Source organism: Labeo rohita, chromosome 14 (assembly GCF_022985175.1).
Source record: "Labeo rohita strain BAU-BD-2019 chromosome 14, IGBB_LRoh.1.0, whole genome shotgun sequence".
Lineage (NCBI taxonomy): Eukaryota > Metazoa > Chordata > Actinopteri > Cypriniformes > Cyprinidae > Labeo > Labeo rohita.
In genome coordinates, this window is record NC_066882.1 from 7,700,996 (window position 1) to 7,716,727 (window position 15,732).

Genomic DNA, 15,732 nt, shown 5'->3' on the forward strand with positions numbered 1-15,732 from the left:
TTTCACAGAAGAGGAAGCATACATCTGTTAATTTTGTCACCTTATAGGAATCACTAGCATGTAGCTAGTTTCAAAAGTAACCGAGTGCCGCAGGGATTACATATTTTTGTAGGCCACAACCTGTCCTGGCAGTACACATACATCACGGAGACGTCTATTTGATGTCTGCATTTACATCTGCAAGACGTATTTTTAGAGTGTTTGCTCATCTGCAATACGTCTATAGGACGTTGATCAGATGTCAAATAGACGTCCATTAGATGTCTTTAAGATGTTTATGATTTAGAATTCATGTAAAACTGACATCTGCCTGATGTTTGTACAGAGCAGATGCTTTCCAGATCAAGTGATCTTTAACAGACATCTTGCAGACGTATGTGTGCTATCTGGGTGGAAACTAGTTAGCATCTTTAGAAGGTCCAGTACTATCATCCTAATGTGTTGTTTTTCTTTCTTTCTTTTTATTTTTTTTTTAATAAAAACTAAACACTAGTCCTAATACTCACTAGTCTGCTTTTACAGCCTCATTTCATTAATAATCACACTCTTGCTAGCTATTCAACTTTTGGCTTATATTGTGATGTAGTTACCCAGCAAACACAGAACGCTCCCCTAACATTCCCATATGGTTCCCATTTGGTTTTTTTTTTGGGAACCAAATGAGAATGTTCTAGGAATGTTCCCTGTAGGTTCTCTTTTTACTAACCTATAAAGAACGTTCCCAGAACATTCCCTGTAGGTTATTTTTAGGTTTAATTTTATAACCTAAAAAGAACCTTCCAAGAACGTTCCCTGCAGGTTATTTTTGGTTTTATTTTTATTACCTACAGAGAACGTTCGGAGTGAAAGGTTAGGAGAACGTTCTGGGAACTTTCAGAGAACTGTCAGCGGACATTCTAGAAACATAAATAGAACGTTCCCTATTGGTTAGCCAAAGTTTTCTTAACATAAATAGAACGTTCCTTGTACATTAGGGGAACGTTCCTGGAACCTACTGGGAATGTTCCCAGAACATTCCCCTAACCTACAGGGAACGTTCTATTTACGTTAAGAAAACTTTCCTGGCTAACCAACAGGGAACGCTCTGGGAACCAAAAATTGTTAGCTGGGTATTTATAGCCTATATTTAGCTTTTTACCTCAGATGATTGTATTTATACTTTAAAAATCATAAAAGATATGTCCATTTCTGAAGATTATCATGATGAACAAGCATCATACAGGCCTACCATTGTTGACCACAGAGCTTATTTTCTGCAATTATCCAAAACCAATCGAAATATCCTGCTAGGATGTAACGCTGCACCTAGAGCCGGTTGAAAATCGATACAAATGTGACGATTCAGGTCGGTTGAGTTTCGAGTAAACAAATTGCGACACAGTTGGGGGTGGGAGTTTATATGAAAGTATAGAAAGGGGAACTGAATGTCTTTAGAAAATTCGGGATTTCATTCATCTTCCCTTTGTATAATAACTAGTAAATTAACGTTAATATTCATAACCACAGCGCTGCTTTGTTTACAGTGGTAACCAAGGAAACTCTATATCATGGCTGTTCCATAAACGCCACCCACTGTCAAAAAGTGAATTTGCGTCTCGTTCAGCACATCTGTGTTTTTTATAGAAGTTTCCACCACTGAATAAAAAAAACGTTGCGACTTTTTATCTCACAAGTCTGACTTTTATTTGCAATTGCAAGTTTTCATCACACAATTGTGAAACTTGCAATTGCGAGTTATGAAGTCCAATTTTGAGGGGGAAAAAGACTGATATGTTCTCAGAACTGCAAGTTTATATCTTACAATCCTAACTTAACTTGTAACTGCGTGTTATAAAGTCAGAACTGCCAGACATAAACTCGCATTTCTGAGAAAAATGTCCAAATTGTGAGTTTGTATCACGCAATTCTGAGAAAAAAGTCAGAACTGCGAGTTTATATCACACAGTTCTGAGAAAAAAAGTCAGAATTACTAGTTTGTATCACACATTTCTGAAAAAAGTCAAAACTGCAAATTTTTAATCACACAATTGCAAAAAAAAAAGTCAGAATTGCAAGTTTGTATCATGCATTTCTGAGGAAAAATGTTTAAATTGTGAGTTTGTATCACAATTCTAAGAAAACAGTCACAATTGTGAGATTGTATAGAATTGCGAGTTTGTATCATGCAATTGTGAAAAGTCATAATTGCAAGTTCGTATCATGCAATTCTGAGGAGTTTGTATCACACAGTTCTGAGAAAACAGTCACAATTGTGAGATACACACTTTGAGATACACAGTCAATTGCGAGATATAAACTCAGAATTCCGAGAAAAAAGTCAGAATTGCGAGTTTGCATCATGCAATTCTGAGGAAAAAAGTCAGAACTGTAAATTTGTATCACGCAGTTCTAAGAAAAAAAATCAGAACTGCACGTTTGTATCACACAGTTCTGAGAAAAAAGTCAAAATTGAGAGTTTTTGTCACACAACTGTGAGAAAAATGTCAGAATTGTGAGATTTTTTATTCAGAGATTTTATTATTTTTTTTTATTTATTCTATTCAGTGGCAAAAACGGGCTTCCATAGTTTTTGTTTTAGATGTATGTAGAATAATTTCACAAAGCTAAAGTAAGGCCATTCTGTTTTTGGTTCAAATTTAGAATTTAGAATTAAATTTAGATTAAAAACTGTTCATGCTGTATGCAGCATCTTTGTTTGGATACTGAATAAAATACAGTTGTTTCCTCTAATTTTAGAGTTTTAGCTTTTTTATATGAAGAAATTTATTTCATTTGTATTCTTTTTTTTATTTGATTTGGGGTTTGTTTTAAAATTTCAATTTAGTTTTCTTATTTGACATATTTCAATTTCACAAAGAAATGTGCAGTATTTTGTCCAAGCAATATAAAAGGACACCTTTTCATTCATAATTTGCCCTAAATCTCATTTTGTTAAAAAAAAAAAAAATAAATCTTACTGCATTGTGAGTTGAGTGAATCCCATAGGTCTTGTCAAGGGAAATAGGCTGATGCTAACTTACGGGTTGGCCTACAAAATACGGCAATCACTGCAGTGCTCTCTAGACTTGGATTAAAAGCCACAGAACTCCTATTTTGATTTCACTGGGTCTTTAAAACTCTCTACTGGGTGGCAAACATACTATAACTATCCTCTCAGAGCTCTTTATAAGGCCAAAGGGTTGTTGCTACAGTCATTTAGTCAAAAAACAATCTAGCTTTTATACTGATTATGTGAGCACAGTGCGTTGCAGCATCAGAAAAAGAGTAGCTAATGCTCAGGTGCAGGTGCATGAGGAGACATGGGACTGTATGCATCATGGGACTAATTAGCATGACATGTGCACAGGGTGGACGACTACGAGATAAAGAGAGCAAGTGGGCTTACAGGGAGAGAGATGGCAAGCAGAAAAAGTGCTCAAGTCCTTGTCTAGCCGGGCACTTTGTCTTTAAAGTGCTGTATGTATGCAAGCCAAACTATTACAGGAATACGGTGATATTAGAGCGCAGCTCAGAGGGGAATCATTTGTCTGCGTGAGCTCACCTGTGGGAATGAACGCTGGCTGCTGCAGCTGCATGCTGGCCAAAGCCTGCTGGTAGTGGAACATGCTGGGGTTGAAGACGGCAGCCGCGCCGTTAGTCTTCTCCAAGGTCGGTCTCTTTGGTAGCTGTTGCATGGCTCCTGGTGGCAGAGCCTGAAGTGATCAGGAGGAAGAAAGAGGAGAAAAAGAAGAAAAAAGAAAGATGGTGGGCAGAAGGAGACGTTAAGGATGATCTAAAAAATGTGATATAAAGCTACAGGAAACTTTGTACTGTGTGTGTTCATTACATTCATGACAATAAATCTAATATACTGTGTATTTGTTATTGTAAGTGTTGCAAGAATTGTTTTACACTACCACTACCAGTCAAACGTTTTTGAACAGTAAGATTTGTAATATTTTTAGAAGTCTCTTCTGCTCACCAAGCCTGCATTTATTTGATCCAAAGTACAGCAAAAACAGTAATATTTTGAAATATTTTTACTATTTAAAATAACTGTTTTCTATTTGAATATATTTTAAAATATAATTTATTCATGTGATTTCAAAGCTGAATTTTCAGCATCATTACTTCAGTCACATGATCCTTCTGAAATCACTGTAATATTCTGATTTGCTGCTCGAAAAACATTTATTATTATTAATGTATTGAAAACAGCTGAGTAGAATTTTTCCGGTTTCTTTGATTAATAGAAAGTTGAGAAGAACAGCATTTCTCTGAAACAGAAATCTTTTGTAACATTATAAATGTCTTTATCATCACTTTTGATAAATTTAAAGCATCCTTGCTAAAAAAAGTATTCATTTCTATAATTATACTGACTCCAGGCTTTTGAATGTTATAGTGTATAATGTTACAAAAGCTTTTATTTCAGATAAATGCTGATCTTTGGATCTTCATATTCATCAAAGAATCCTGAAAAAATGTTCTCAGCTGTTTTAAATATTGATAATAATAATAATAATAAATGTTTCTTGAACAAATAATGATGATTTCTGAATGATCATGTGACAATGAAGACTGGAGTAATTATGCAAAAAATGTAGTTTTGATCAAAGGAATAAATTACATTTTAAAATATATTCAAATAGAAAACAGTTATTTTAAATAGTAAAAATATTTCAGAAAATATAAGTATATATGCTGTACTTTGGATCAAATAAATGCAGGCTTGGTGAACAGAAGAGACTTCTTTAAAAAAAAAACATTAAAAATCTTTCTGTTCAAAAACTTTTGACTGGTAGTGTGTATATATATATATATATATATATATATATATGTGTGTGTGTGTGTATGTATGTGTGTGTGCATGTGTGAAGTTCAAACTTCTAAACAGTCCTGAGTATATACATATAAATATATTATTATATATACAGTTATGGTCAGAATTATTGGCCCCCTTGTAGAAAACATTTCCATTGTTTATCCTTTTGAACTTTAATTTAAAAATTCACAAAAACAATTGAAAATGAGAGAAAGTTTTGTTAGAAAATATGTTTTTCTCCAATACATTTTGTATCAGCCCTATTGTATTTAATATTTTTCACAACATCCATTTGCTGAGATATAAGCATGATAAGAGTCTTCTATAATGGTGAAGGAGTTTGGAGAACACCTGGCAAGTGATCAGAGACCTTTCTTCTACACAAAAGCTCTCCATATCCTTTAAGGTTCATGTTAGCACACCCTGCTCTTCAGTTCACACCACTAATTTTCTATAGGGTTCAGATCAGAGGACTGGTGGCTAAGGCAGAACCATTATTTGGGCTCAGTGACCCAGTTGTGCTGTTTTGGATCATTGTCCTGATGGACGATCTAAACAGAAACCATTATAAGATTTCTAGCAGAAAGGGTCGGGTTTTGATTTTATCTATTGGTATTTGATAGAATCCATGATGCAATCTGTTTGAACAAGATGTTCAGGACCTCTGGTAGAAAAACAGGCCCAGAACATTTTACCAGTGAGTATGTGTGTGTCAACTTTCTATTTTGTAAAGGTCACTTTTTTTTTTTTTTTTTTTTTTTACTGCACAGAACTATATTCTTTGGTTTTACTCGTTGTGATGGATGATTAAGAGAATTTGGCCTGTGTGTTAACTCGTATTTATATTTCTGTGAAACAGGAAGTCATGGCTGGCCTGGTGTGCTAAAAATATAAATTTGAATGGGAATATAAAGGGGTGCTAATAATTGTGGCAAACATTAACTGTATATTTCTATTCTATACATGGTGTCCACAATAATATTAGTCGTAACTGTTTTAAACGATAACAAAAAATGTTCTTGAGCAGCAAATCAGCATATTAGAATGATTTCTGAAGGATCATGTGACACTAAAGACTTGAATAATGATGCTAAAAAAATTCAGCTTTGACATCACAAATATAAATTATATTTTAAAATGTATGCAAATGAAAACAGCTATATAAACTGTAACAATATTTCACCTTTTTTTAGCAGTTTGAAGTATTTTTAATAATCTAAAGGGATTTATGCAGACAATTCCTTATCTACTGCTGATCACTTGTATACTCATCATCTCATTTACAATAAAACTAAAATTAACAGTCCAAACTGCGTCTTGTTAACTGTAGTTTTCAACGCAAAGTCAAGTTTCTTTCATTAATGGTATGCTGTGCTTCCTTCTCTGAGAAAGAGGTCTGCTTCTCCATTTTTCTAAAAGGGGCATCAGAAGCATGCAGCCTTGAATGAGGAAGAATGATATCGGAAAGAGAAACTGAGGTGAGGCGTCCTTATCTGCTTCTGATAATTAAACACAGAATGCTCAGTCTAGATGAAGCCATAATGAGGAGGATGTACGGCTGTCTTCCACTGTGTAATTCTGTCTGAAGACTGATATGCAACATGATAAGAGCAAGGTCAGCAGGAAAGAGGATATCTGTGATTCACTAACCGAAGGATGATGGGGGAGCAGTCCAACCTCATGATTTACATGAGTGAACTCAATCCCAAAACCCAATAATAATGTGCAGTACTGTGTAGAGCTCAACAGTCGGATTCCTGAAGTAAAAAAAAAAAAGGCTCTGCCAAATCCAGATCTCCACAGTGAGACTGATATTAAACAATAATGCATAAAACTTTCACAAAAGACCACTTATGAGCTCTAAGGTTATTAAGATGATGGTATATGTTTCTGTAGATTGCGTAAGCCGGGGATTTAAACTTCACTGAAAACAATAGCTTAACTGCTGAATTAATTACAGATGAGGTATTGCACTACCCACAATTTTGCAGTGAGATTCACCAATCAGAAGTCACTGTTTCCATAGTAATGAGAACTGCAAACTCCACATTTTTTTGTAGCTAGATATTATGATGTAGCTTCCTAACTGTTAGCCATTAAAGGAGAAGGCCACTTCCTGAACAACAATTTACAGATAATGTGCTCACCCCTTTGTCATCCAAGATGTTCATGTCTTTCTTTCTTCAGTCGTAAAGAAATTGTTTTTTGAGTTAAACATTTCAGGATTTTTCCTCCATATAATGGACTGATGGTGCCCCGACTTTGAACTTCCAGTTTAAATGCGGCTTCAAACGATCCCAAATGCGGTTGTAAATGATCCCAATCGAGGAAGAAGGGTCTTATCTAGCGAAACGGTCGGTCATTTTCATACAAATAGTACAATTTATATACTTTTTAATGTCAAACGTTAATCTTGTCTTACTCTGCCTGGACTGTTTTGTTCCGGTTCATGACAGTTATGTTGAAAAACTCCCATCTCATGTTCTCCCTCAACTTCAAAATCATCCTATATCGCTGTTTTACCTTTTTTGTTAAGGGTGTTTGATCTTCTTTGCATGTTTACTCTGCAAAGACTGGGTCGGTACTTCTGCAGCGATGTAGGATGATTTTGAAATGATTTTTGAAGTTGAGGGAGAAAATACGATTGGAGTTTTTCGACATACCCTAACTGTCTTGAGCCAGAATACACAGAGTTCAGGGAGAGCAAGACAAGACGAGCGTTTGAGATTAAGAAGTATTTAAATTTTATTTTTTCGTATCGCTAGATAAGACCCTTCTTCCTTGGCTGGGATCGTTTAAAACAGCATTTGGGATCGTTTGAAGCCGCATTTAAACTGCATTTTGGAAGTTCAAAATCGGGGCACCATAGCAGTCCATTATATGGAGAAAAATGCTGAAATGTTTTCCTCAAAAAACTACTTCTTTACAACTGAAGAAAGAAAGACATGAACATCTCTGATGACAAGGGGGTGAGTACATTATCTGTCAATCTTTGTTTTGAAAGTGGACTTCTCCTTTAAGTTTTTTTTTTCTCATTTTTTTAATTTTCACATTTTTACTTTTTTATATTTATAGAAGAATCTATATATAAATATGTGGCATGCAGTTGCTTCAAACTATGGTATAAAGCTATTCAAACTTAAATTGTAAATTGCGATAATCGTAATTAATAATCACAATTACAATTTCAAGGGAATAATCGACAATTATGCTTTTTGTCAGAATCGTGCAGCCCTAGTTCAATTTGGACATGTAAGTAATCTTTATAAATGTGCCTTAGAAAAAAAACTACTGGTGTGCATCTTGAGACAAAATAAAGGCACTGATATATCTTAAGAGCAGCCAGTGCAAGTTTCTTTTAGTTAAAACAACTCAGACTTACATTTAGGCTGGGAAACCGGGGGTTAATGAACTATTTTTGCATTTAATGGTTAACTTGTGTTAGATGAAGGCAAAGGTAATCTAGAAGTAAAAATAGAAGAAATGAGCATGAACAATTGACCCTTCGCTGGAAGTTTGATTGACAGGCGATCTGACCAATCATAACGCTGAATCTGCCATTTTGTTTCGAGAAACATACCAGACAGGAGAGTGGATTAATGTCGGTGGACTTGAACTTGAAAAATGGTGTTGAAACAAGATTCCTTCTGATGTTCATTCATGTTTATTTTGTGCTATAACAGGTAAAGGAAGAGACGATCAATTGCCGCTTAAACTACAGCGCTACAGCGATCTGTCGCGACACATTAAAGAGCCACAAAATGGTATTTATTGTTTGAAATTTAAAAAAAAAATAATGTGTCCTCAGTGTCCTCTTTGCTCTGTGATGTATATTTCATTGCGTGAGAACATGATGTGTGGTTTGGTACGAGAGCACCATGGCTTGTCGGACATAGCAACAGTAACAAAGAGGGGTGGGTCTTTTGCTATACTAACTAATACATAAGGAGCTATTAAAGATGTTAAATACATTCTTGTGTCTGTGTTTTTTCAGATTTTCAAAATGTAATCAAATTATAAAGATTCTTCTCTGAACTAGTTGGTTTGGTTCAAAGTTTTAATTTTCTGAAGTGCCTTTGGAGAAAATTAATGAGAAATATACTTCTAGAACCCAGACTACAAAGAAAAAAAAAAAAAATCTCTGTATATTTATTCGGTTTCAGTTCACTTTTAAGACACTGATTAGTTTACACAGTAGTTGTGGCTGGTTTCTTGCAGCATTAACACTTTTGTCCAAAACACAGACTAGATGCAAATGATCAAACAATATTCAAAAAGACACAAAAATGTGTGAATGATTGAAGTACCAGATCGAAAGATGGTTGCAGGCTGCGCTTCAGAGGACGCTCTGAGGGCTGGGTAAGGAAAGCAGTGACCACATGACGATGGCAAACCAATCAACGACAGTAGACATAAACACGAGACAAGAGAATGAGCCGTGAAGGAGCAGATGCAGCTGAGGTTAGACAGAGAGCTGGGTAATAAGCTTGTAGGACAACAAAGAGAGCTGTGAGGATGTAAAGACAATCAAGCAGTGTTCAAAAAGAATGACAGCATGAAATGAGAGGGAGTCAAATAAAGCAAACATATGATAAAGCCTCGGGCAGACCAGGTGATTGCAGGAAGCAGGGGAGGATTTCTGGATAATGTCCCCACATCTGTGCACTGTAAATAAACTGTACATGATAAGACTTGGGAGACTGGGATAAAAATGACACTATTAAAGAAATAGTGAATTGTTGTATAGTGAAGAGTGAATAGAGAATTGTCTGCAGCACACTCTCGGGTGAGAGGCGGCTAACTAGTGGAGGTTTCCTTGGGAATGAATTGCTTGTTTTTTCCTTTCTTATCATTTTTCTCTCTTGCACCTGCACTGCAGACACTGTTTGCAACCGATCACTGAGCCCAGGTCTTCATACATCACACAGGAGACAAAGAGCTCGCCTGCAGACACACACACACACACACACCCTCCTGCGGGGGATCTGAATTATTTAATACACTCCTGAACCTCACATTGAAGGTGTGTGGAAAGTGAGTTATAAATACACACACCTTCATCTGACACTAGTAGCTTATTGAATACAGCATACTGGTCAAAACTAAGGCTGCTGGTCACTTAACTCTAGGTTACTCCAGGGGGACTGTCCCTGTAATATGTGTAGTCAAAGATGCCTTGGATAAAACCAGATGCTAAAATGGCTATTTGCTTACTAAAATGGTCCAGTATAATATCAGATGTGCCACATATTACAAATTTGTTTACCTCAGCTTCCACCAAAAGGGTGCGGTGACATAACTTACTACATAACAGTGCATTGTGGTCTTTGTTTGTAAGATTAATAAATTTAAAGGAGACAGATTATGTTCCTTTTTACAATATGTTATACATCTCAGGTGTCCCTAGAATGTGTCTGTGAAGTTTCAACTCAAAATACCCCACAGATCATTTATTATATAATTTTGAAAATACATATTTTGAGTGGAAGCAGAAACACGCTCTTTTCATGCATGTCTCTTTAAATGCAAATGAGCTGCTGCTCTCCGCCCCCTTTTCTAGAAATGGGCTGTGCCTTTTTTCAAAGCTGCGTTGAAATTTTAAAACCATATTAGTTTAAACTTCTAATATAGGGTTTTCTGAGCGCACTCCTGAAGCATGTACACGGAAAGCAGCTGTCACACGGCATGAGTACTAAACTAAGTTATCTTTCATGTCTTATTGCGCTTAAACTCAAATACTCACAAGTCCCCTTTAAATTTTTACTCTAATGTGTTTTGCAATACAATATGAACACATTAAGTACATTGTACTTATATTTTGATACAAGTACATAGTAGTTAAGGCCACCTAATATAAAGTTGGACCAATATTTTTTATTTCACACAAATGCTTTTGAACTTTCTGTTCATCAAAAAATCCAGCAAAAAATTTCACAAAAACTATTAAGCAGCACATCCGTTGTGTGATTATAAGCATGATAATAAGAAATCTTTCTAGAGCAGTAAATCAGCATATTAGAATGATTTCTAATTGATCATGTGATGCTGATGACTGGAGTAGTGATACTGAAAATTCAGCTTTGCATCGCAGAAATAAATTACATTTTTAAAATATTTAAATTAGTTTCAATTGTAATATTTCAGAATATTGTTTTTATAATTTTTACTATATTTTTGATCTATAAATGCAGCTTTGGTGAGCATCACAGACTTATTTGAAAAATACACACAAAAAAACCTCACTGACCCCAAACCTTTGAATGGTGTGACACAATATCATTGAATAATAAATGGTAATCATGAATTTTAATAATAATGAATAAATTATTTACTCACTCATTATTCAAAGTGGTTTGAGTTTACGAGTCTTACATGTTTTGATTAAGTTTGATTTATGCGACAACAAGCTGCTTGATTAAACAGTCAGAAGTTATTTAAATGTGTAAGAAATTTGATTACTAGCAATGACTTTAATATATAATGTTTGTAAATAACACAACTTTATTTTAGATGGATGAATAAATATGACAACTAGTTCATATTGTTGCCATATTGTCTTTCCTTAAGTCATTTTTACACAGAACATCATCTTCTGTACTGTGATGTGTATTGCGATTGTCATAATTATGAGAATTAGTGCTTGTGATGTCAGTGTAATGTGATCGTCTCAGTAGCTCACCATAGCAGCAGCATTCTGGCTGGCTTGGTGCTGCGCCGCCTTTATCCGGGCCTGTAAGTGAGCCGGAGGGTGAAAGTACTTGCATTTGTCACGGGTGCATCGGCCCTTGATGTAATCCATGCAAACAATGACGGAGTTCTCGCTGCCGTCCACCATGGCGGCTTCCATCGGGTGGGCGTAGCGGCAGTCGTTTTCACCGCGTGTGCAGTTTCCCCGCTGGAATTCTCGACATACCTGGGAACAGGACAGCAGAGATTTATTATCACCTATTTCAATTCTTATCATGGGGATTATAACGGGATTCTAAACTAGATTTTTACTTTTGATAAAAGATGTGTGGCCTTTGCCCAATTCTATGTTGTGAAGGGTTGACAGGATGAACTGTTGGGGTTAAAGATTCTTTCAGCATGTTGCTTTGTAGCTGCTAATGTATTTTGGCTGGTTGTTAGGTATCTGATTATTGGCCCATGTCAAAATACACCCAGCCCCAAGCCTGTATCATATTCTGGCTTGCATTTTTGACTCATTCAATGGAAATCCATTGGATTTTTGGTAACACTTTACAATACATAAATTAAATATCAAGCACTAACCGTAACTACGACGAGTCATTTAAATTTTTATGTGAACAATGACCACCTTGACTACATGTGCAATAGCAATTTTTGTAAGAAATTGTTGAATTAAGTTATTATTATTATTATTTTTTTTAGCTTCTTTAAATGAAAGTTGAAGCACTGATGCCACATGGACTATTGTAACAAATTCCTTACTAACTTTTTTGGGCCTTGAACGTGGTAGTTGCATTGCTGTCTATGCTCTATGTTTATACTCGTAAATCTCGGATTTCATCAAAAATATCTTAAATTGTGTTTCAAAGATGAGAAAATGTCTTACAGGTATGGAACGACATGAGGGTGAGTAATTAATGACAGAATTTTCAATTTTGGGTAAACTAACCCTTTAAAGTAAGATTTCATTTAGATGTTACCAGACTGGTTCATCATTTACAATTGTTTTATCACTAAACATGGTCTAACTATGATCTGAAGTCTGATGACTAAAAGCTGGAATACACTTCATAACTTTCACACAGATTTTTGCCCTGATTGGCAGTCTGGAAGAGTCAGCGATAGATGCCAAAAGTTGGAGCCAGACTGCTGATTTTGTGCAGTCGGATGACAGATTTCACACAAAATTGCATCGTGTATGACGGGCACAGATTTCTTTTAGCTTCAGACAATGATTCTATCCAGTCTAAGGATATCAAACATTAATTTTATGAGCTGATTTTAGAGCACTACTGATTTTATGTCATGTGTCTGGTAGCAAAGAGGCACATATTTCTGTATGAGTTTGTTATGTTTGGAAGTGTGGGACCTTCAGTCCTTCAGTGTGCGATGCCCAGTTTTTCTTTGTAAACACTGATGAAGTCAACCAGTGATGCCCAGTGTGTTAAAATCTGTTCTGATTCTAAAAGTTGTGCAGTGTATTCCAACCTTAAAGGGATAGTTCACCCAAAAATAAGAATCACACGATTTACTCACCCTCAAGCCATTGTAGATGTATATAGACTTTCTTCTTTCAGATGAATACAGTCGGAGTTATATCAAAAAATGTCTTGGGTCTTCCAAACTTTATAACTGCAGTAAATGGGTGTTGAGATTTTGAAGCCCAAAAAATCCATCCATCATAAGGAGTGTGCTTCAAAGCTCTGGGGTTAATAAAGGCCTTCTGAAGCAAATCGCTACATTTGTGTAAGAATAATAACCATATTTAAAACTTTATAAACTGTAATCTCTAGCTTCTACTGTCATACTCGCATTCACAAGAGAGTGTCGTTCCAGCAGATGACGTAGGATGTACCAGTTGAGGACAAAAGTTTACATCCCCCTTTCAGAATCTGCAAAATGTTAATTATTTTACCAAAATAAGATGGAGCATACAAAATGCATGTTGTTGTTTATTTAGTACTGACCTGAGTAAGATATCCCACAAATTCTTTGGTTTTCCAGCACTTTTGTGTATTTGAACCCTTTCCAATAATGACGGTATGATTTTGAGATCCATCTTTTCACACCGAGGACAACTGAGGGACTCATATGCAACTATCACAGAAGGTTCAAACACTCACTGATGCTCCAGAAGGAAAAACCATGCATTAAGAGCCGGGGGGTGAAAACTTTTAGAATTTAAGAATCATTGTAAATTTATCTTATTTTGCCTTCTGCGAAACATGTAAGTATCTTCTGTAGCTTCTAAAGGGCAGTACTTAATTTGAAAAAATATGATATTTAGACAAAATAAGAAAAATTTACACATCTCCATACTGTTCAAAAGTTTTCACCCCCCAGTTCTCAGTGCATGGTTCTTCCTTCTGGAGCATCAGTGAGCATTTAAACCTTCTGTGATAGTTGCATACGAGTCCCACAGTTGTCCTCAATGTGAAAAGATGGACGGAGACCAAAACTTGGTACTCACGAGACTAGCATATTCTCACCAGAGCTTACGCTATGCCTACGTCATCATGAAACGCCACTCTCTCAGAAACACATGTACGACAGTCAGTGCAAGCTAGAGATTATAGATTATACAGCTTTCGATATGCTTCAGAAGGCCTTTATTAACCCCTCTGAGCCATGTGGAGCACTTTTTATGATGGACGGACGCACTTTATTTTACTTCAAAATGTGAACAGCCATTAACTGCCATTATAAAGCTTAGCAGGGCCATGCCATTTTTGAATATAAGAAGAAAGTCATATGCACCTAGGATAGTTTGAGGGTGAATAAATCATAAGGTAATTTTCATTTTTGGGTAAGCTATCCCTTTAAGAAAAGTGACAGTACACATTTTGACAGTTTAGAATGAGTTACATGCCGAAAACATGTTTAGCAATCGTTACAGAGATACTACTAGAGGCAGAGCAAGTTGTTCACTGTGTTTAACACCTCAAGCTTGTCTGTGCGAACATGTTTCTGCGTTGAATTTCCGTTGCCCATAGCGATGCCGGTGGGGCTCCCCGGGACCAGCACGGGGGCGCTGGGCAGAAGCTCGGGCATGAGACTGATGCCCGGGCTCACGTGGCTCAGGTATGGGCTGAAAGCCACGCTCGGACTGTTGGCCAAGGAAGGCGTTACTGGGAAAGAGGTCTGCATGAGAGACACAAATACAACAAGGGATAATAAAGCAATGTTTTCAAGCCAAGAGAATTGCTCAGGACATTATTGGTTATGAAAATCGGATCTCACTATGGGCTGCAGCTGAGCTCCAGGCAGCATGAACTGCATCTGCTGGGCCAGCATGGCGGCTGCGGTCTTCTGCTGGATCAGGTTGTTCCTGCCGTTTATCTCCAGCTGGGTCTTGAGATGAGGTGGAGGATGCAGGTACTTACAGTTATCACGTGTACAGCGTCCCTTAGAGGGGTTGAAGAGGGAGACAGAGAGAGAGAGAGACACAGAGATGAATTGCACTGAATCTCAGCTACTAAAAGATCCAAGACTGCGTGACAGGAAGATAAGCGCTCCGTGATTGAGAGGATAAATTAAACGGGAATCCCTAGACATTCAAGCGTACCGATTCCAACTTTCCACTACAATAGAAACATCCAAAACCCCATCAAATGAAAAGAAAACAGCATAATCTCAAGAGAGCTGGAAGGTCTGAATTTCAAACGATCTGAGGAAACGGAAAAACGACAGCACCGGGACACGGGCGTAAAACTGTTCGCTACCTCCGAATGAATTGACAGTGACAGCCTTCTCTTTCTGTCTGTCTGTTCGCATCAACAATCTGCCCATCTGTGCAGCTGACAGATTATAGAGCCCTTGTGGCTGTTGTACACGCTCATGCTACATATGGGTCGGACATATAGCATTATGTTTATCACCCAGCTGTCCGAGCAACATGTTGAATGGCGAGCGGCAGACACGGTTACCGAACGTTCGTGAACGGGGTCGATTAGCTGCGAGACAAACTCAGTGAACCCATGGAGCAATGCCACTTGTTCTGCAGTGCGCAAGGTAGTGTAATAATCCAGGAGGGAAAGATTTCGTTCCATCAGTCCAACAGTTAAATACTTCTGCTGATGGTCTGTTGATAAACTGGCTCTATTTCCCTTAACACACATTTCTTTGGTTTCTTTAGACAATTTTATTTCCTTTTTCAGGTCAAGGAGCTCTTGGGGGACAGACAGATGGAGTAGGGACCACAGTTATGTATGAGAATTGCCCTAGCCCTATAATAACTA

General features: G+C 36.8%; 1 protein-coding gene across 2 annotated transcripts in view; it reads right to left on the minus strand.

The window, feature by feature from the left end:
- mbnl3 (muscleblind-like splicing regulator 3) overlaps window positions 1-15,732 on the minus strand; it is a 66,549-nt gene that overhangs the window by 16,495 nt on the left and 34,322 nt on the right. For both annotated transcript variants that reach the window (XM_051127019.1, XM_051127018.1), the window contains exons 3-6: window positions 14,735-14,899; window positions 14,435-14,635; window positions 11,484-11,717; window positions 3,542-3,692 (exon numbers count right to left, since the gene is read on the minus strand). In XM_051127019.1, coding sequence (XP_050982976.1) covers window positions 3,542-3,692; window positions 11,484-11,717; window positions 14,435-14,635; window positions 14,735-14,899 — 751 coding nt within the window. The remainder of the gene's footprint in view (window positions 1-3,541; window positions 3,693-11,483; window positions 11,718-14,434; window positions 14,636-14,734; window positions 14,900-15,732) is intronic.